This window comes from Magallana gigas, chromosome 4, assembly GCF_963853765.1.
Source record: "Magallana gigas chromosome 4, xbMagGiga1.1, whole genome shotgun sequence".
In the NCBI taxonomy this organism is placed as follows: Eukaryota; Metazoa; Mollusca; class Bivalvia; order Ostreida; family Ostreidae; genus Magallana; species Magallana gigas.
In genome coordinates this window covers 5,781,168-5,804,552 of record NC_088856.1, presented here as the reverse complement: position 1 = coordinate 5,804,552, position 23,385 = coordinate 5,781,168, and the positions used below count along the sequence as shown (strand labels likewise).

General features: G+C 32.0%; 3 protein-coding genes across 4 annotated transcripts; all 3 read right to left on the bottom strand.

Annotated features, from left to right (window-relative positions):
- Positions 1–274: 274 nt before the first annotated feature.
- LOC105328856 (universal stress protein MSMEG_3950/MSMEI_3859) lies at positions 275–3,832 on the bottom strand. The gene is made up of 4 exons (XM_020067460.3): positions 3,632–3,832; positions 1,689–1,769; positions 1,275–1,366; positions 275–1,060 (listed from the first exon to the last, which is right to left on the bottom strand). The coding sequence occupies exons 1-4, from the start codon at positions 3,687–3,689 to the stop codon at positions 854–856; spliced, it is 438 nt and encodes a 145-aa protein (XP_019923019.3). The 5' UTR covers positions 3,690–3,832; the 3' UTR covers positions 275–853.
- A 1,800-nt stretch (positions 3,833–5,632) lies between these two features.
- LOC105328858 (universal stress protein MSMEG_3950/MSMEI_3859) lies at positions 5,633–13,277 on the bottom strand. The gene is made up of 4 exons (XM_011429891.4): positions 13,122–13,277; positions 11,601–11,708; positions 10,996–11,087; positions 5,633–6,042 (listed from the first exon to the last, which is right to left on the bottom strand). Exons 1-4 carry the CDS (start codon positions 13,177–13,179, stop codon positions 5,839–5,841), a joined length of 462 nt encoding a protein of 153 aa, XP_011428193.2. The 5' UTR covers positions 13,180–13,277; the 3' UTR covers positions 5,633–5,838.
- Positions 13,278–16,045: 2,768 nt separating this feature from the next.
- On the bottom strand, positions 16,046–21,083 carry LOC105328859 (universal stress protein YxiE). Of its 2 annotated transcripts, XM_011429892.4 has the most exons (4): positions 20,925–21,083; positions 19,020–19,103; positions 18,128–18,219; positions 16,046–17,253 (listed from the first exon to the last, which is right to left on the bottom strand). In XM_011429892.4, the coding sequence occupies exons 1-4, from the start codon at positions 20,980–20,982 to the stop codon at positions 17,056–17,058; spliced, it is 432 nt and encodes a 143-aa protein (XP_011428194.3). In that variant the 5' UTR covers positions 20,983–21,083; the 3' UTR covers positions 16,046–17,055. The 2 variants fall into 2 exon arrangements, with proteins under 2 accessions (XP_011428194.3, XP_065937106.1); XM_066081034.1 differs by lacking the exon at positions 19,020–19,103 and having other exon boundaries at positions 20,925–21,069.
- Positions 21,084–23,385: the final 2,302 nt, after the last annotated feature.

The following is a 23,385-nucleotide window of genomic DNA, read 5'->3' as shown; positions in this document are numbered from 1 at the left end:
GTTTGAGCTAGGGAAAACAAATAGATTCCAAAGTATACTTGTCAGACCAATCCACTTTTTTTACAGAGCCAAGTTTTGTATATTTAAACAATGATGTAATTTTGGCACTAGTCCCTGTGTGGCCCTACCATACAATTGGTGTGTGGTACATGTAACACAGTATGTGATCTCTATAATGTGAACCTATCTTTATGATGATTTCATTGATGAATTTAATTCATGGCACATTTAGAATCTGAATATATTACATGAAAAAAATGACAATAACAAACCGTTAAACATTAATTTTATTGCAATAACCTACACTTCTTTATAAAATCTAAGCTAGAAATCTAGAATATTGTATAACATTGAAGACGGTGTGTTTTAATTCACCATTGTTTCAGATGTACTCCTTGATATGAACTGCAGATTTGATTTATCTTTTGTTACATTGGACTAGACTATATTTAAAGTAAACCGGATAAATTTCCCATGATATATCTTACCAATGAGAAAAACTAAAAAAAGTGTGCCACATATATCCTTTTTATTTACCAGACGAAGTCTTTAAAATGGCTCTGTACTTATAGTACATATACACATTACATGTAGGTCAAAATATCATTCAAAAACTTCAATTAAATTGAAATATACTCCGTAACTATATACATGCACACCTATATTGTATATGATGCAATGAATTTATATGTTACAATGGAATACCACATTCAAATCTACCTAATTACAGGCACACACAGAATGTCTAGTACACAATTACGTTATTTCACACAGTACATGACTGTACATTTGCAACATGGATTATTTTAGTAAAGATGTCATTCTGTAGCGCCGTGTGGTACCATGCAGTGCCTTAGGGATCCTCCATCGTACAGATGACAACGGGACAGTTGGCGTGGTGGAGGATGAAGTCGCTGGTGCTGCCTAGTATCGTTCGGCGGACCACGCCCACCCCCCGGGTCCCCGTCACCACGAACTTTGGCTTCTCCTGGGTGATGAAGTCGGAGATGGCGTGCTCCGGTCTCACTCCCACCTTCTCCACGCGAATCTCCACCTCTATCTGCAGAAAAAAGGAACCGATCCCTTGTTATTCAATTGTGTGTATAAAAAATTCATCATCATTTCTTTTTTTGTAAGGGTTATTCATTTTAATTGATTATACTTACTGTAATTTACATTACAGATACATTAAGAATCTAAATATACTAAATATATCCAATATAAAGCTTAAAGCAAACATGAACAGATCACCAGAGGTAGCCCATTACACTTACCTGCCTATCCTCAGCAAGCTTTGTGTACAGCTCTGTTAAGGCAGCAGTTTTCTTTTCACATTTACTGTTATATTCTGCTAGTCGGGCCGCACCTACAACATATTGTGTAGAAAATCAAGAGACAAGTAAATTGTCTGCTTGTACGTAATGCTGGTTTGCAGTATCCCTACTTTTTTGACTAAGGCGTATAAGAACAAACCAGTTACTATAGCCTACTGTTTATGTTAGGTTGTATAATTAATATATCAACGAGAATATTTTTGTTTAATATGTTTTTGACGTTGAAAAAATGATTAAAACTAACAGCAATTTCTTATAAAAATATATTGCAGAACCCAACAGAGGATTATAAACATACAAACATGGATGAATTTAAAGTAAAACGTCATTTAGTTTTAAAAAGTCAGAACATACTGATGTCTTTGGCAAACAGATTCTCCAGTGCGTGGTACAGTACTACTCGGTAGGACGGCTTGTGGAGGTGCTCGGCGTAAACTACAACACAGCACACACTCAATAAACTACAACACAGCACACACTCAATAAACTACAACACAGCACACACTCAAGTAGGTATACACAAACACAGTACATGTAAATACTTGAACCAACATGGGTACATGTAGTTAACTATAGTTATGTACAATACCATAAATTTATATTTAAATTACTGTTCCAAATGGTGATCAAAATACGAAAGATGAATGTTCATTACCGTTATATACATGTAGACTATACTCTGTCCCGAGTTTTTAATTGCTTCCACCACTTTTTGCTTGATATTCCAATAATAGTAAAACCTTTGTGTTCAAACTACGTTCATCCACTAATATGAAAAAAGTCTAGATTATCTGTTTTGAAACGCCCCCTCTACCGCTTCAGTTGTCAATACACGTTCCAAAATTGAAAGTCTACGGAGATTTTGCATTGCATCAGCCATGAAGCCCGGATGATAACGTTGAAAAATTGCGCAAGGTATCCGAAGATATCTTGGATATATTCCCTTTCATTGATTTCAATTGTATTTCTTTCACAGGTATGTGTATTTTTATTAAAAATTATCAAAAATTGATGGAAGCAATAACTTGGGACATACTTTAAGATACGTATATACTGTGGTTTTTTCAACATCAACGTTGATTATAACAAATTTTGTGGAATCTCGTTGTTAAGTTTATCCATGAAATTAATGTTCATTGAAGTGTATATTTCTACACCACGAAAATTGATACCCACGAATATTGATGAAACCACAGTATACGCACTGAAATAAATCTTCATCACTTAGAATTGCAAGTTGTATATTGCTATCATTATTTGCAATTTGAAGTATTCCTTATTGTCAAGAATTATATCCTTTTTAAAATTTATGCTAATGCCAATGATATTTTCAAACTTCCTATTTTTAAAACACATCATTTTATTTCCTTGGGAAACCAAATTGATGTATAACCATTCTTTTTGGGGAAATTCTCTTTTAAATACTTTGATATAGAAATAAAATTAATGCAATATTTCCTAGTTTTAGTAGATTCTTTATCAATGGGAAATATTTGTAATAAAGCGATTCATCCGTCAGGTGGGGTACCCATAAATATACAGTCATCCTTCCTTGTTCCTAGAATGTGTTATTTTGTCTATTGTATGTGTAAGCGTTCAATAGTTTAATGCTATACAACTGTATACATGAGGGTCAATTGAACAGAGTTGTATAAAACAAGATAATTATAAAACAAATGGTGAATTAACGTTCTCTACATCTAATTCTCAATTTTTATTCAAAAATGATTCGGACAAATTATGCATACAGACTCAAGTGTAGTTTCATTCAATTCAAGTGGTACATGTACTTATAACGGAGACTGTAAACTTGATTCAGAATACCATAATACTCGTATAAGCTACGTTTGTGTTTTATTTTTTAAACAGTAAATTTATAATTCAACAGATTGTGCATTATCTCGGGGGCAGCTCAAAGTGCAGTGTTATCTGCATATAGAATAAAAAAACGTTTGCAATGATTCACGCCTCCGGTTCGTATCTAATCAATACACAATGTATGATATGGATTGCGGTAAACAATCACATTTAGAAACATTCTCATATAATGACATTAAATGTCAGTTATAATAGGTGATGAAGTTACCCGATATGCAACAAGTAACAGCAATGTTTCAATTGGTGTGAGAAACCGTATAGCGATTACAAATATGTAGTGCAAGCTTTGAGATCTAGAATTAAAAGCAACTTCGTTTTGAAGCCCTAAAATATAAACATGATTTGATATCATGACTGATATAACTTCACAAACTTACACATTTCAAACAGTTGTTTTAAATATCCAAATCTATACTTACATTTAAATGCGTACTGAGCAAATTTACTCTCATCGATGGCAACCACAACTAAAGCCATTTTGGGGAACTTCCGGGTGTAATTGTTGATCGAGAAGACTATGGGTGTGGTAAATTCAGTGCTATATCAAACGCGCGCAACGCAAAACATGGCTGCTTTGAATTCAGTATTACAATGAAACAAACAAAATCAGAACAGACTTCCGTGTATAAGGTTCATGCGGAAGTGGTGAAGTGGAAATTACGCAAGTAAGTAAATAGAAGTATACTGTTTACTGGAATAAAGATCAATTACCATAACCGAAATTATTGGATTAACTTGAGCTAAAAAGAAATAAAAATTGATTTGTACTGAAGACAAAGGAAGGAGAATGACAAATATAAAATTTATTGGCACTGCTGAAATTTTTTGCAAGCTGAAAGCAAACTTGGGTTGAAGTAAATCAATTACAACACACCCAGAAAGATCTGTATTAAAAGTTCTTTCATTTCATACTCATCGTCAGAAATATTAGCAAATTAGATAATCAATAAAAAAAAAAGAAATACAGCAAAGAACTCTATCGAATTCCACTCTTTCCATGCTCATCAAGGGAGATATCATTATATGATCAAGCATTGTATGACACGTTAGAATCTGAGTCGACTGTTTCTGGAGGACCATTGCAATGGTTCAACCAATGAAGCGATCGTTTATGTGCGAGTAGCTTTTGCTCTAGCCTCACATATGACAAACCACAAGTTGCTGTCCTTTAAAAAAGGACTACAATACGTGGACCATTTGCATGTGTTTCCAACGAAAACGTGAAAGCTTTTTTAAAGATTATCAGAGATTCCACTGACTCTATAGCCCTCTGCTTTTAACCTGACTAAATTTGTACGTTGTATTACGTATACATGTATGTATAGCCCTGACTTTTTATCTCAGAATTAAAAGGGTTCATACTTCTAAAATAATTATGATCTATCTATGAATGAAGATTGCATACATGTATAGTATCAGACATTCAGTGAATTCTACTATTTGCGCATACAGTACAATTCGCACTACTCTGTTAACTATGCAGTGACAGCTTTGTGTAAATTGAAAAATTCAAATTTTGATGCATTTTTCTTGAGATTTAAACTTTTATACAGTGACATAATTATTCAATCACACTAATATGCTTTAAAAAATTTAATCGGGAAGTTCTCTAGCCTCGCCTACTATAAAAGTAAAGTTAAGTTACTTGTGTATTCGGAAAACAAGAAAACTTTGCAAATTATGCCATTTGATGCATGTTGTAGTTTCGGCATAACATTAACTTATTCCATAATACTGATAGTTCATATCACATGCCAATCATTTCTTTAAAAGGAATACTTTGTTTCTGTATTTACCGACAACTTTACAATTACAGCGCCTTTGAACTTATATATGCATATGGCAAGGAATCCCGATCCCGATTCAGATAAACGTGTGCTAGCCTGGTTCCCTGAGCTACCCATTACGCACAGGAACCAGGCTAGCTCATGCGCAGGTTGAATTTTCCCCATAGCATCCGGTTTAACCTCGCTTATATATTTTCTGCGTGGACCTCAGGGTCCACGCAAAAACAAACAGAACAAAGTTCGTCCCGCTTTTTCTCCAAAGCTCTCTATTTGCTCTCAGCGGTTTTGCAACAAATTCTTAAATACAATGTGTTTGCTTTTGTTAATGACAGTTTTATTGAAACTGTAAATATTGTAAACAATTGCAATACAACTTACTGGCAATTATTTATTAGATATTCAAAATCCTAATATTCATTCTGTCAGGTTTGTGATTTGATACAGGTTCGTTTTTAGTTAAAGTCATCAATCTTTTTCATATTCATCACTCTAAATATGCACAATGATGGCCCAACTCCTGTTCAACCCGATAGTAAGAAATCGTCATTCTAAATACCGACAAATGTAATGAAACCAGTGCTAGTAGGGAAGATACTAGTACTTTATAGTTAAAAAGAGCAAACAAAAGTATAGTTATATGCTTTCAACAATTTTATTTATAAAAAAGTTACACAATGGAAATATCTTAAATAAATCAATAAAAAAAATCAAAATTAGAATACCAGCATACTATGGATGCAGTTTGAACACAACAATATACAAATCAAGTAAGAGTTACCCATTTTTAAGTTTTACAAATAAGGTAGTGTGTACATAGAATCTGAGTTGTTCCTGGTCATTTACTCGTCCATCTTAACTACTGCCACTGGGCAGAGTGTGTGGTGAAGGATGAAGTCGCTAGTGCTACCTAGAATGGTTCTCCTTATAATACCCATCCCTCTACTTCCGGTAACGACGCACGTGACTTTCTCTTTGTTCGCAATGTCCACAATGGTATGTTCGGGTTTACTGTCGGACTTTTCAACACGGACTTCAGCATCAATCTAGTAAACAAAAAACACCAATTCTTATCTTAAATTTATGTATGTAAATTATGGAGAAATACACGCAAGGTGAAGTTGCAGAAAAGATAATAATGCTATGCATCAAATGGATTTCCTTGATACCTACATCAACAGTAGCAGTGTGAAAGAAATATTGTTTAAAATGTAAGGGGGTGGAATTTAAACAATTATTATACTTTGATATTTATTGATTGTCTGTGGTTTTGGGGCATGGAAGCGGGTGCCTTTGGTGTGTAAGCATGTGACTCATACCATTTGGCTGAGTTAGATTTATTGTTAGCAACATTTTAATTATTGTCTTTATTATAGAAAACACATTTAGGTTTTTGGTTTATTATTTTTCAATGCCATAGAAAGAAAAGCATTCTGGGTATTACTTGCGTCGCTCATTTTTTTTGTTCGAGAGAAAGGCAAAGAGGGAAGATGTAGCTTCGGTGTAAAGAAAAATTAGCAATCACGTTGTGTCCTTACTTAGGTATGTGTATTTGTTGATTTCTTTGCTTACTGCAATGAAAGTAGTGTGTGTAAATGAATTTTATTATCCAGTATTAAATTTAATATTGAAATATGTAATTTAATTTATAATGTGTTTAATGAGGAAATATTAACCTAAATTTAAATGTTTTAGACAAAGGAAAAAAGGTAATACCATAATTATGTAAATGGTAATAAAAAGTAATGGGAGTGCAATGATATTGACATTGTATATTACAAGAGTAATAAACAGTTTTTATTTGAATATTTAGTAACCGTCAATGTGTATATACATATATATATATATATATATATATATATATATATATATATATATATATATATATATATATATATATATATATATATATATTCCAAAATGAGTGAAAGGTTAAGATATATATATATGCTGATACCCATAAGTGGAAATAAAGAACCTCAAAATAATTTAGAGTGTTATAATAAGTATTATCAGTGTTTGTATCATACAACAATGTATCATGTTTGTATTATACATCAATGTATCGTGTTTGTATTATACATCAATGTATCGTGTTTGTATTATACATCAATGTATCGTGTTTGTATCATACATCAATGTATCGTGTTTGTATCATACATCAATGATCGTGCTTGTATTTACATCGATGTATCTTGTTTGTATTATACATCAATGTATCATGTTTGTATTATACATCAATGCATCGTGTTTGTATTATACATCAATGTATCGTGTTTGTATTATACATCAATGTATCGTGTTTGTATTATACAACAATGCATCGTGTTTGTATTATACATCAATGATCGTGCTTGTATTTACATCGATGTATCTTGTTTGTATTATACATCAATGTATCATGTTTGTATTATACATCAATGTATCGTGTTTGTAGTATACAACAATGTGTCGTGTTTGTATTATACATTAATGTATCGTGTTTGTATTATACATCAATGCATCGTGTTTGTATTATACATCAATGTATCGTGTTTGTATTATACATCAATGTATCGTGTTTGTATTATACAACAATGCATCGTGTTTGTATTATACATCAATGCATCGTGTTTGTATTATACATCAATGTATGGTGTTTGTATTATACATCAATGTATGGTGTTTGTATTATACATCAATGTATCGTGTTTGTATTATACATCAATGTATCGTGTTTGTATTATACATCAATGTATCGTGTTTGTATTATACATCAATGTATGGTGTTTGTATTATACATCAATGTATCGTGTTTGTATTATACATCAATGTATGGTGTTTGTATTATACATCAATGTATCGTGTTTGTATTATACATCAATGTATCGTGTTTGTATTATACATCAATGTATGGTGTTTGTATTATACATCAATGCATCGTGTTTGTATTATACATCAATGCATCGTGTTTGTATTATACATCAATGTATGGTGTTTGTATTATTCATCAATGTATGGTGTTTGTATTATACATCAATGTATCGTGTTTGTATTATACATCAATGTATCGTGTTTGTATTATACATCAATGTATCGTGTTTGTATTATACATCAATGTATGGTGTTTGTATTATACATCAATGTATCGTGTTTGTATTATACATCAATGTATCGCGTTTGTATTATACATCAATGTATCGTGTTTGTATTATACATCAATGTATCGCGTTTGTATTATTCATCAATGTATCGTGTTTGTATTATACATCAATGTATGGTGTTTGTATTATACATCAATGTATCGTGTTTGTATCATACATCAATGTATGGTGTTTGTATTATACAACAATGTATCGTGTTTGTATTATACATCAATGTATCTTGTTTGTATTATACATCAATGTATCATGTTTGTATCATACATCGATGTATCGGGTTTGTATTATACATCAATGTATCATGTTTGTATTATACATCAATGTATCTTGTTTGTATTATACATCAATGTATCATGTTTGTATTATACATCAATGTATCGTGTTTGTATCATACATCAATGTATCGTGTTTGTATCATACATCAATGTATCGTGTTTGTATCATACATCAATGTATCGTGTTTGTATCATACATCAATGTATCGTGTTTGTATTATACATCAATGCATCGTGTTTGTATTATACATCAATGTATGGTGTTTGTATTATTCATCAATGTATGGTGTTTGTATTATACATCAATGTATCGTGTTTGTATTATACATCAATGTATCGTGTTTGTATTATACATCAATGTATCGTGTTTGTATTATACATCAATGCATCGTGTTTGTATTATACATCAATGCATCGTGTTTGTATTATACATCAATGTATGGTGTTTGTATTATTCATCAATGTATGGTGTTTGTATTATACATCAATGTATCGTGTTTGTATTATACATCAATGTATCGTGTTTGTATCATACATCAATGTATGGTGTTTGTATTATACAACAATGTATCGTGTTTGTATTATACATCAATGTATCTTGTTTGTATTATACATCAATGTATCATGTTTGTATCATACATCGATGTATCGGGTTTGTATTATACATCAATGTATCATGTTTGTATTATACATCAATGTATCTTGTTTGTATTATACATCAATGTATCGCGTTTGTATCATACATCAATGATCGTGCTTGTATTATACATCAATGTATGGTGTTTGTATTATACATCAATGTATCATGTTTGTATTATACATCAATGTATCGTGTTTGTAGTATACAACAATGTGTCGTGTTTGTATTATACATCAATGTATCGTGTTTGTATCATACATCAATGTATCGTGTTTGTATCGTGTTTGTATCGTGTTTGTATTATACATCAATGTATCGTGTTTGTATCATACATCAATGTATCGTGTTTGTATCATACATCAATGTATCGTGTTTGTATCATACATCAATGTATCGTGTTTGTATCATACATCAATGTATCGTGTTTGTATTATACATCAATGCATCGTGTTTGTATTATACATCAATGTATGGTGTTTGTATTATTCATCAATGTATGGTGTTTGTATTATACATCAATGTATCGTGTTTGTATTATACATCAATGTATCGTGTTTGTATTATACATCAATGTATCGTGTTTGTATTATACATCAATGCATCGTGTTTGTATTATACATCAATGCATCGTGTTTGTATTATACATCAATGCATCGTGTTTGTATCATACATCAATGCATCGTGTTTGTATTATACATCAATGCATCGTGTTTGTATTATACATCAATGCATCGTGTTTGTATTATACATCAATGTATGGTGTTTGTATTATTCATCAATGTATGGTGTTTGTATTATACATCAATGTATCGTGTTTGTATTATACATCAATGTATCGTGTTTGTATTATACATCAATGTATCGTGTTTGTATCATACATCAATGTATGGTGTTTGTATTATACATCAATGTATCGTGTTTGTATTATACATCAATGTATCGCGTTTGTATTATTCATCAATGTATCGTGTTTGTATTATACATCAATGTATGGCGTTTGTATTATACATCAATGTATCGTGTTTGTATCATACATCAATGTATCGTGTTTGTATCATACATCGATGTATCGGGTTTGTATCATACATCAATGTATCATGTTTGTATTATACATCAATGTATCTTGTTTGTATTATACATCAATGTATCATGTTTGTATTATACATCAATGTATCGTGTTTGTATCATACATCAATGTATCGTGTTTGTATCATACATCAATGTATCGTGTTTGTATCATACATCAATGTATCGTGTTTGTATCATACATCAATGTATCGTGTTTGTATTATACATCAATGTATCGTGTTTGTATTATACATCAATGTATCGTGTTTGTATTATACATCAATGTATCCTGTTTGTATCATACATCAATGTATCGTGTTTGTATTATACATCAATGTATCGTGTTTGTATCATACATCAATGTATCGTGTTTGTATTATACATCAATGTATCATGTTTGTATTATACATCAATGTATCGTGTTTGTATTATACATCAATGTATCGTGTTTGTATCTTACATCAATGTATCGTGTTTGTATTATACATCAATGTATCATGTTTGTATTATACAACAATATATCCTATTTGTATTATACATCAATGTATCGTGATAAAGACCAACTTACAAATGTACCATTTTAATCCGTTGCAGTTCTACGTCGTTTCGAGAAAGAAACTCTTTTTATTTATCTATACATGTATTTTGAGTTTTGATTGAACACCAATATTTTTCAGAAGATATTCTGTCCTCATAGTTAGATGTCATTACCAAATGTTACTTAGAGAACTGTAACTTACATGTACACTATTTTTATAGTATAGTAATGATAATATTTGTAATAAAAATAATTTCCCCGGTTCCTGTACTGTATTGACTGGGTATTTGACCATTCACTAGTAATTTCTGTGAGACAGCTCTTTGAGTTGCACTCACCCCCAGACCTGCCGCCATAACGGCGTACTTTTCTTTGAGCGCCTTTGCTTTTTCGTCACTTTCTTTCTGGAGTTCTTGAATCCTCCCGGGACCTGTGCAATATATAATGTCATTGTAATACGACTAAGTCACTCTGTTACAGTATAATTAACAACACTTTAATAATATGGACTTTAAATGATAGCTCATTTCTTGTTTTCCAAAAACATTTCCCTCAGCTTCCAGGGGGTTATTTGTTTGAGGTTTTTTTGTGGGTTTTTTTTTTGGTAAAATATAAATTATTTAAAGTAATCGTTTTATTAAATGCTTAGAGTCACCGCATATTTTAAAGTTTTAATAGTTCATTGCATTCACTGCACATCAATATTTTCACACGTTTTGCGTCCGTCTATTCAGAATTCTTTGGTAGATTAGAAAATCAATACACGCGTATTTTGATTGCAGACAAACTATCTAAAATGAGACATAAGCAAGCCCAAGATCTGTTTGATATTCTGACAAAGGACGTCCATTACTATTTAAGGGCGTCTTTCTACAGAACATTATTATATATAAGCATACTTCATTAATTGCGCCGATGGAGTGCATTAGAAACAATTACTGACTCATTGTGGAAGGAAATGAAGATTTCCTCATCTCCGGAATAAAGATGTTCTCCATGGCATGCAACAGTATCACCTTGTTCGTTGGTTTATGGATGTGTGCCGCGTACCCTGTAAAAGAAAAACTTCTATCTATAAATCCACCGGCATTAGCCCCCACCCTCCCTTCCTTTTCAGTTAATTGTCAATACAAAAATGTATGAGTTAATAAATTGAAAGGAGGTCCTGTCCAAAGTACTTTCTAATATACAATTACATTTTTTGTCTAAACATGTTTGTTAATCTAATGAATTTAATATTGAATACACTATCGTTTCTCACAAGGATTTGTCAGTAAAATGAAAGCATAGAGATCTCTAATAGTTACCTCACCTTTCTAAGCTACCCCTTAAAACAGGCATTAGCCTCTTTCAGGTGTTCCTTACATAAATTACGTATTGAAGAAGGTAGATTTGAGGGAATTGATAGTGCGGATAGATTTTGTCAACTTTGTAATTTAAGACAAATTGAAAATGAAGTACATTTTCTATTTCACTGTCCAATGTTAGCGGACTTAAGAAGAAATTTTTTATTTCACTGTCCATCAGAAAGAAAAAGGGTTCCAATTTGTATTGACCAGCTTTTTAACAGCAATGACCAAAATGTCATCAAATGTACAGCAATTTTTATCAAAAAAGGTCTGTCAATAAGACAAGAAATGTTAACTCTATGACAATCTATGTCACAACAATACAGTATTGTTACAAATTTTGTATGTATATGCATTATGTATATAACATGTTTATGTTGCATATTAATATGATGCCTAGATGTACAGTGGGCAATGGCCTTTAAGTACCAAATAAAACATCTTATCTTATCTTATCTTATCTTATCTTATCTCTAATACTTTTTGAACGATTTTTTTCTCCCTTAGCCGTATGAAAAATTATATTGAACTACCTGTAGTTTTTTGCTAGTATATATACCATTAACTAATGTAATTAGATATTGTATGTTATAACTGTTGAGCTCCAAAACCTGAGGTTGCATTACCTTATTTTTAGAGTTACACTACAGTAGACGTTAACGGTTTTAACTGGTCTTGTGGCGATAAACTGCATTTTCAAAATTCAATAAATTTTTTCACTTGTTTATCATGCTTAATGGTTGCACACTTTATTTAAATCTCGTTTTCACGAGAAAACTAAAAACAGGTAGACTATGTCGTGTAACACTAAACGAAAAAAAGTAAAATCGATACCGGTGACATCATGGAGATCGGGCCACAGACTTACAAAATGTTTCACATAAAGCCCGGTCTCCACAGATGCCGGTAATCTTCTGGACCCCGAAGACTCCCTATTGTAGCCTTTGAAACTACATTATATTTGTTAAATATACATTATATCTACTATAACCGGATAGAAATTTCTCGATTTAGCATTATTGCGTACCCATGCATTCCAATATGAATAAACTAAAGATCGATACAGTTATTGCGTACTAGGTCAGATTGTGGTTTGGTAAGTAATAAATACTTACATCTGAAAGCATTTTCGGCATATTTACTTTCGTCCACGGCAATTAGAACAGTAGACATCTTGGAGACAAAGCGGTGATGTTGGCCTGCACGTTGCACTTCGTCGAGTAAACAATGTAGAGTTACCGTTCCTTTTATTACGCATCAAAAGAAAAAAAAGTTCGCGAGTTGATGACCTTTATAAAGCATCCAGTTCCTGGCGGATCTAAACGTTATAATTATGAAAAATACTCATCATAAAGTCACAATAAGACCTAATTTGATAAAAAAGCTAACGCTAGACGTTATTTTTTTTCTCGAAATAAAAATAGACACCTACATCATGAATAACATACATAAGGAGTAATACTATATATTTTTAAACTCAATTAATGTTAGAAAAATAATAAGCCAGATATCGCTGTTTTTATGAGTACATGTATAAATAATTTCCAGATTATAATTTCACTGTTCAAAGATGAATAGTTCATATACGTACATGTATGCTCTTGATCGACCATATACCTGGAAAAAAAAAGCGTGCTACTGCATCAACTGCATGCACAGAATGTCGTTTGGAATTGTATAAATTTTCATTTGTTCCCACTGGTGTTGACTGGAATGCGCTTAAAACGGATGTTCGAAGATACTTACCATTATTTTTTCACATGTGATAAATACAATGATGCTAGAAATGTTCTATTTAATGAAATTTTTCATTTTGTAAATCTAAACATTGTCTATACTCATGTTTTACTTTGGGGTGACAGTGCAATAAGTAACAATGAAAACGAACTTTTATTTACATTTGTTTATAATTATATCAAAAACACTGAAAGATTTAATGATCTTAAAGTACTAGTACACAATTGTTATTTATACACGAGGGTTGTTAGAAAAGTTCGCGGACAATGAAGTTCGATTGTGAGCGGACTATTCGTATGATAACAGCGAAACTTTTCAGTTTCAAACTTGACGTAATTTCTGATAAATATGTAAAGATTTCGGTTTTTTTTTTTTTTTGTTAATGCACCATAAAAAATATACAGCTTACTTATTATGATAAGATATGCTTCACGAAGCATATCAGCATTTGATTTTTTAAAATTTTGTACGCATTTCTATACTTATTGATAAAATGTACCGTTTAAACAAATAATAACGAACGATATTTCATACGACGTTAAAAAACTTATGAAAGTCATTTTGTTGAAGTTTGAATTCAATTGAATTCATACACGTGAATGCGATGTTTTTTCATCATGTTCATTTTGATTCAACTGCCCACAATTTGGAAATATGACATCTTGAAGACAACCTTTTCCCGCCATTTTTGCATTTTTAGCATAAAACAGCTTGTTTTCAAGCAGTTTTTCTTTCTTAGAGCGCATGCTTGAATAAACAAAATATTTAAATCAGAGATGTATCTAGCCAAGACTAATAAGTGACAAAAAATTTCCTTGTTCAAGCATGTGCTCTGTATTTCCCATTCATAAAAAGATAAAAAAAAAATGTTAATTTTGGACTGATTTTGATTAAATTATAGAAATAGCGTCACTTCTGACCTCATATACTGCCAGTGAGTGCAAATATATCAAATAAATAGGTGAAAAATATATTTTACATAAACTCTTCTAAAAAAATTTCTTAAGTGAACGTACAATATATACCTGTATTGTCCGCGATTATGGTAAAAATGCATGTATAAGCATGGTCGGAACTACTAACTGGACACTGTGGAAAATACTACATGTAGTATTACCTTTAAGGATCGATCAAAAGTTTGATATGAAGTGGGCGTGTAGCTGCAGAACTGTAGCTCTCCGGGAAAAAAAATTGTATATTTATTGTGCCGAAAAACGTGCGCTAGTTTTCGACTGATTTACCTTATTTATACGCAAATTCTGTGAAAAAAATTAGTAAATTCTTCATGCAATTTACTACTGCTATCGCCTTTTTATTTGCCTCAGACTTTCTCCGAAACACGCTACCGACCTCGGAAAATCAAGTATGTTGAATTTACATCGAGATCGAGAGTCGCCATTTTTACATATAAACAAAGTGCACCACATGAATTTACGGGACTGGTGATGGTGTTTAAAAGACTATCCGAGGCAAGTGAAGAGACGATATCAGTAGTAAATTTCATGAAGAATTTAATGATACTAATTGTTTTTACAGAATTGTGATAGGGTGATATTTCATATCAATTAAGTCATAATTTCATTATCATGAAATTATTAATTAATAGTTCTATAAATTATAAGTTTACAGTATTTACTATAAAAGTTGTCAATATAAACAACTTTATGTACAAGCTAACAGTATGTAAATAGCTACATAGTTATTTATATAGTATGACATCACAATGGTCATTATGGTCAGTGTAAACCTGTTTTAGTTAATTATATATCACATGGTCAATTCTATTTTTGAATTCTCAATTTCATTGGTCCTTTAAATTCCCTCTCTTTGCTTTGTCCTTTTTGATCTGATCTTCATACTGACCAGATGTATTTATCTTAAGACCAAGAAGAAATCTATAGACTAGCTTATGATATGATATGATATAAAGTCATAATAGAGAACCCTACGTTGGAGTTGTTGTTTCTATCTACAATAACACCATCATTACAGAATTTGCGTATAAATAAGGTAAATTAGTCGAAAACTAGCGCACGTTTTTCTGTGCAATAAATATACAATTTTTTCAATGGGTGGCCCTGTAGCTCTGCGATCTGTCAATATTTTTTTTCCCGGAGAGCTACAGTTCTGCAGGTAGTGGTCGTGTACCCCTAGGCCTGTGTTTAAACGAACGAAGTTTTCATGATTAAAATTCCTGAAGAAAGTATAGTTTTGAACGTAAATTTTCGTTAAACTTTTTTATGATCTGTGTAAGTGTTGATTGAGGATAAAGGGGATAATATCAAAAGTATTAAAAAAGATATAAGGTAAAGTATGTTTATTAGATTAAATACGGCTAAATGATTAACAAGGAGTATTTTAAAATAATTCAGAACTTGCCAAACACTTACAGTACATTTATACCCTGTACAAAAACAGAAGAAGCAGTCCAAGTCAAGTAATACTGGTAGAATGTTGCATTATTATATGAATTTTAGAACTGCCAACATGATCATGTACATGGCAAACTCAAAGTTATAGGCTTGACAGAGCGAATTATATTAATCATACCAAGAAGAGTATATAATATACATATAGCATTGTGTAGATGTAAGTTCTCCTTGATTCCGAATGAAATAGACAATTAAATTTATTGCATAACTGACGTACATTGTAAAAATATAGAAAGAACTTGGTATGGTAAACAGCAAAACCGGCCAAGTTTTCAGAGTTTATGAAATTCTGGACGAAATATATGGTGAGTTAGCCTTTTATACAAATTTTGTGTGACATTTATTATCATGATAGAATAAAAAGCAATGCAGTTTAGTGGTCAGTTTGTTATTAAATTATCATTTCCATTTGGCTAGTCAGTTACATACAGTTTAGGTTTACAAACATCATAGTTTCGATAAAATTTTCTGATGACGAACATTTTTTTTTTAAAAATTCAATTGCATAAAAATATATTTCCGTAGAAAAGTGTTAACATGTAAAATGCATACCAAGGGCACAATTTCTTAAAACAAAAATATTAATGTAAATATGAAAAATAAAATAAAATGGAAAAAGTAATATTAGCTGAGTATTATGATCTACTATTATTATATAAAACAAATAATTTCTATTCTAATATACAAGAGAGCCAGGTCCAATTTGTAAACACTCTAACGCATCACATATAATGAGAAATACAGAGAGTGTTCCAATTGAAACCATTGAGCAAAGTATAAAATGAATATATCATCTAAGTCATTTTTTCACAACATCCCTCGAGTAATACTTTTTTATGTAATATAGTTTTTCATGGATTGACGGCGTCAGTTGGGCGTTTCACTGCATCTTGTACACGAACACAGGGCAATTGGCGTGATGGAGAATGAAATCGCTGACACTACCAAGAATGGTTCTTCTTATTACACCCATTCCTCTACTTCCGGTCACAATAAATCTTGCGTTCTCCTTGTTAGCTATATCCACGATGCCGTGTGATGGCTTCTCTGCTTTCTCTATTCTCACTTCAGCCTGAATCTTAAGAATCAAAAGGATGACCATGAAGTTATACGTATATATACATGTAGCTAGACCAAATAAATAAACTTATAAGTTATAACGAATATCAGATAGTGAAACTGATATTGAAAAATTATAAAAAAGAAAAATTAACATAACCCGCTAACGCAAGTTACGTATTTTTCCTGCAATGTCGCTACCTTCATATCCCGAATGAATCACCAAAGAAAGCATTTTATTGTTTAAATTAATTCCTACGTTACATGTAATATCGCCCCTTCCTAAACCTTAGATTATCTCCCCATCTTTTCTCATAAATTATGGTGATTCCGGCGATAATCGCCCTTCCTTACTATTTTAAGGGACTTGGACACGATTTGACTTCAACTTTTCAAATTTTATTTTTCCATTTTCAATGTTTATACTGATAAATATAGAAGTTTATAATGATATGTCAAAACTTGAAAGTCAAATATCAAGTTATAAGCAAGATACAGAGTTCAAAATTCTTTCTTTTGTAAACAAACTTCGAATATTGTCATATTTACATATATGTTGTATTGGTGTAGGTTTCAATCAAATGTATCTTTCTTTTGTTGATAGTAGTTTTTATGAAGATATTGAATTAGTTTAAATTGTTTTTACATGTCATTTTGTCTAAGAAATGATAATTCTCTACATTATAATTTTTGTAAAAAAAAACTTTTAAGACTCGAGCTTTGTTTACATAACAATCAATTCTTACCTCTGTATCTCGCTTGTAACTTGACTTTAACATTCAATATTTTGGTAAATCATTTATAATACACCAGTAAACCATTTTAAACATAATTTTTTTTTTTTTTATCTCAGATCGTGTCCAAGTCCCTTTAAGTTATCGCCCATGCCTTACCCCTATGTTGGCGGCCAGTGCACTAAACTTCTCCTTCAGGGTCGCTGCTTTCTGCTGGGCCTCTCGTTGAAGCTCAATAATACGCCCCGGACCTATAAAAGATAGAAAATAATTGCTTTACTAAAATGTGAAAAGGTTTCACCATGAAGTCATTGAAGCACAGGTTGAGTTTTAACAAAAAAACTTGACTGGTATTAACTTCAATGATTATCAAGAACACTAAACTACTAAATACTAAATGTAGTATTAACATGTACATGTACGTCATACATGCATCATATTAATAAGTATTTTCTGCAATGCTCCCAATAATAATGATGGAATAAACTAACACATAGAGCATTCAACACTTAAACTACATGTACACACTCCGGAGCTACATAAACTACATGTACACACTCCGGAACTACATAAACTACATGTACACACTCTGGAACTACATAAACTACATGTACACACTCCTGAGCTACATAAACTACATGTACACACTCCGGAGCTACATAAACTACATGTACACACTCCGGAGCTACATAAACTACATGTACACACTCCGGAACTACATAAACTACATGTACACACTCTGGAGCTACAAAAACTACATGTACACACTCCTGAGCTACATAAACTACATGTTCACACTCTGGAGCTATACATCACGTCATAAACATATTGATACGCACTTGAAACATGTCAAAATATGACATGCACATAAAAATTGACCAACACCGGAACCAAACTGAACCTGATGTATAACTGAAATATATTGTAGTTTAAAGGGTATAGATGTTACTTCACTGGGTCCATGATATGTATCAACTACAGTATATATGACCGAGTGACTGTGACACTGTCAGAGGTGAGGGTCACTGGTCAGTGACGAATGGTGACTTACTCATGTCCTTGACATTAATTAGATTCTCCATCACGTGCAGCAGGATCACGCGGTGGTCAGGCTTGTACAGGTTGTCCACGTAACCTGGAAAAAGATCAATTAACCTGTATTTACAATGTATAATGAGATCAACGACGGCCGATAAAAGGTAGCCTTAAGTTTGTAGACCCCCTTTGCATCATTCCCAACTTACTGAGAAATCTTTGAAACCGGTAATAAAAATAGGCGTAAAACAAATTTTTAAACGACACATTTTTTAAAGTTTGTTTCTCGGAGCTCTCCTAATCTAGGAACCGCTATAACTTTGTCCTTACTTTAGAACATCACTTACCTTGTCCTGAGACCGTCTTAAAGCAAGCTTTTGTGGATATTAAGATAGGACTGTCGTGAAGTGTTTTTCTAAACTAATTTTAAAATTAACACCGATAAAATAAAGTAATCTTTACTACAGTTCTATATCATATCTGACAAACCTCAAATTCCTAATTCTAAATATTCAAATATCCTTGGCTTTAAGTAAATCTAGAACGCTTTATTTAAGCCATGTGTGGTCATTCTTAATTTTATCACTTCATTCTTAAATGCATTTGCAAGGAGATACTTGTAAATCAATATTGTAAGTTATTTCTCATGCACACCCAAAGAACGCATACGTATTGTTCAAATAATTATTTGCTTGTAAGCCAATTCTGTCCTGGTACATTTTCTTCACACAAAATAGCAGTTATTTGAATCAAAAGAAAAACTAAATTGTTCTTGCAGTTGGTTACTGATATATACATGTATTTAAGTAAATGTATATTTATAAAAATGTATACATTAAAATTACTGCATGGTTTAGGCATGTCGTGTTAAATACCAAAACGCACAATTTTTTTTATGATTTATCCCTGCACAAATCTCTCGAATTCGATCTGTACGAATAAATGTGAAAAATAAGAATTATTTAGTAGATTAGGATATTTTAACTTATTTTAAGATGATCCTAAGTTACCGTCGAGCTACATCTTTTAAGACGTGTCCTAAGTTGATATTAGAATGTTCCTAACTTTTTCCTATAATGTCATATTTAGGAATACACTAAGGTAATATCTTAGGAAAGTTTCGAGAACATGCCTGCAGGAGTATATGTACAATCATAGAACATGTAGTATCAAATGACGATTTATTTTAAAATCTACGGGCATTGTCTGTCAAAATGGGGATTCTGTGCAAGGACTGGTTCGAACACTCAAACCAAATGACGAAATCATAAGGAACAACGACTAAGATATTCTTGGAAAGATACATTTCATTTAGGTATAATGTCCTGCGTCACTTTATAGTATTTGTCCTTAGACGCACAGTCATTTACATATACATATTAAACTTATCTAGAGAAAGACAGTTCTATGAATAAGAATTGCACCGCTCATTTTTTTTTTTTACATCTCTAGCAATTCTGATATTGTGATTTGATGTCCCGCTGCACAAATCAATATCACAATTAATAGAAACTCTCTAAAAATGTCCAGATTATTCTAGAAACCCTTAGAATTGCACTCAAAATACTTTGCCTTTTAAATAAAAATTCAAGCTGATATATGTACAATGTACATTTACTTTTAAACGATTAAATACTGAAAACCATAAAATATCTGACGGATGAGAGTTTTTGATTTTAATGAAAGTTTTCAAATATTCATCAATAATCAATTCTGAGACTAATTCATTTCGAAATTAAGATAAATCTGGACGACAGGTTGCAAGCGTAAGCTGGTCTTGTTGCGGTCCGGTAATTTAAACGTTTTAAACGTCATGCAAGACTGCCCCCTCACTGCCCCTACATCAATCAACAGAAACGCTTTTGACAGCAACAGAATTAATTTGAAATATGAAGAAAAAGTGTTACGAAACATTACTTACATTTGAAGGCATTTTCTGCAAATTTACTCTCGTCAATCGCTATGATGACAGTAGACATTTCTGCTGGGATCCGAGTGGTAAAACAACTTGCGTCTATTCAGCTTTACGGGTTCACTGGAGTGTGGGAAAATTTCCACAGTGGAAGTTTTAACTTTTTACGAGAGGGCGTAATCTAAGTTACGGACTTGTTTTAACCATGGATGGATAGTGTTAATTTTAAATTCAGCTAGACCTCTGACAGAGGAAAAATAAAACACACGCCCCTAGCTGTATGAAACATGTTCCTCTCTTCAATTGCAACATTCATATTGTATAACACGTAATAACGAAAACGAATCAACAATGAGTAATTAAACGTACTTAACAGTTTATATTATATTATGCTAATTCACCAATCAAGGGCCCTCAGGGGGCACACACATAAAAAATATTACGATTATAACAAATAATGAATTAAACAAGAATACTCGGTAGATATGGGTTACCCCATATCCAAGATATTCGACTTTCAAATTACTTTAATTTTTACTGTGCTTCGCCGATCACTGTTAAAATCAAAGTTAAAATCACTGAATTAAACTTGTTAAGAAAACTGGCGAATATAGATCTTCATGTCCGTAGCAAATACTGCCACCTGTCTTGCGTCACTAACAAACAGTGCACACATCCTTAAATAGAGTTTACGCGAGTGCGATCAGGAATATGGTGCAGGTGTTGCATACATTTCCGTCAGTATAAAGAAAAGAAAAAAACACACACACTCATACACAATAAATGATTAAAGAGATTATGTGATAACTAACAAACAATAATCATTAATAAAATTATTGTAAATGTAATATAAGCAATACACGTATTCATTAGTGAAAAATTGTCAATCGAAGAATTACCTATTTTTCGTGAAAAAGACTGAGGTGGCAGATAGCGTAGGAATATGCATACTTCACATTTATTTTTCTTTGAAAAAGGTTTTGTTTTCTTTCACGAGTAAAATATACATTGATATCCTAAACATATGTTATAACGTTGTATCTGCTGATGCATGAATGGAACTACATTTTTCAGCGCGATTGTGTAAAGAGTACCTGACTTTAGTAATACATCTTGAATAGATTGTAAGCACCGATCGAATATATTAAAAATAGCAAAGAATGTCCAGGTTCATATTACAAGCAACCATATGCCAAATGATCCATCAATACAATGAAATATATGTGCAAGATATTATACACATTTGACCATGTTAGATAAAATATTAACACTGCATCTATAGAGAAACAAGTGTCATGAAAACAGAGAGTACCAAGGGACGGTGCCTCACAGTCAATCAGACTGGCCTACTTGTACATGCTTAGCATATGTTCGATGTGCATACATCTGTTAATAATAATAGGAAAAAATCAAGTGAATATTGATACTTACCTGATATAGTAAATACATGACCACACTGAGTGTATAAGCTGTTCAATATCAATGACTCGTTCGATGTATATCAAATGTAATGAAAATTTACATTGCAAGCAATGGTTTCGATATGTAACAGATCATGTAAATGCATTAATATCGTTGGCCGACAATTACAGAATTATGAGGAAGCTCACAACCAAAGGATGGTGTGCTCGTGGTCGACCTACGGTAGGACTGGGGTTGTTGGAGCCCAATGGTTCACTGAGCTAACGTACAACTCCTGTTACCTGTACATTTACAGGTACTTCAGACAGGTGTATTTCGCATTGAAAATAATGTCTGCTCCTCTAAGTTGTTTTCCTATTTTGATCCTTTATACCAAAGTCTTACATAAGTAGTGATTCTATAGTCTGTCCTTTTTTAATCATATTTTTTCCCCTGTATGAAAATGTACCTGTTTGTATGTACCTCTGACGATTTGTTTTTATGTGTATTATATATATATATATGTTCCTCTTGTATACCTAATTATTTGGTTTGAGCGAATAAGCTGAACTTGAAACTAACAGCAAATTTATAAAATAAATCCTTTTGTGTATTACTCCACAACTTTCAAGTTTTACTCAAGTATTTTTTTTGAAAAGTTACAAAAAGCATATACAAATTGCATCTTCAAGTCACACATGAAAGTATGTAGTACTACATGTTAGTTAATTAAATGTATAGTGATTATACAATAAATTTAATAAAATAAATTCAACATGATTTGTAATTCATTAAAATATAAGCTGCGAACTCATGAACCTCATACACAACACTTAAAAGCTATAATATTAATTTTCTAAATAAAAGAATAACGAAACAATTTTTACAACAGTTCAAGTTTATGAGGACATTTCATTTGACGTTTGCCAGTGTGTAGATCGATTTACCTGCCGTCCCTCTATGATCTATACACCTGAGACACGGAGGCACGTCAAGAAATACAAGGTAGATACATGTACATATCTATTATAATTGTTATCTGTCCCAACAGTGGGTTGAACGGGCACTG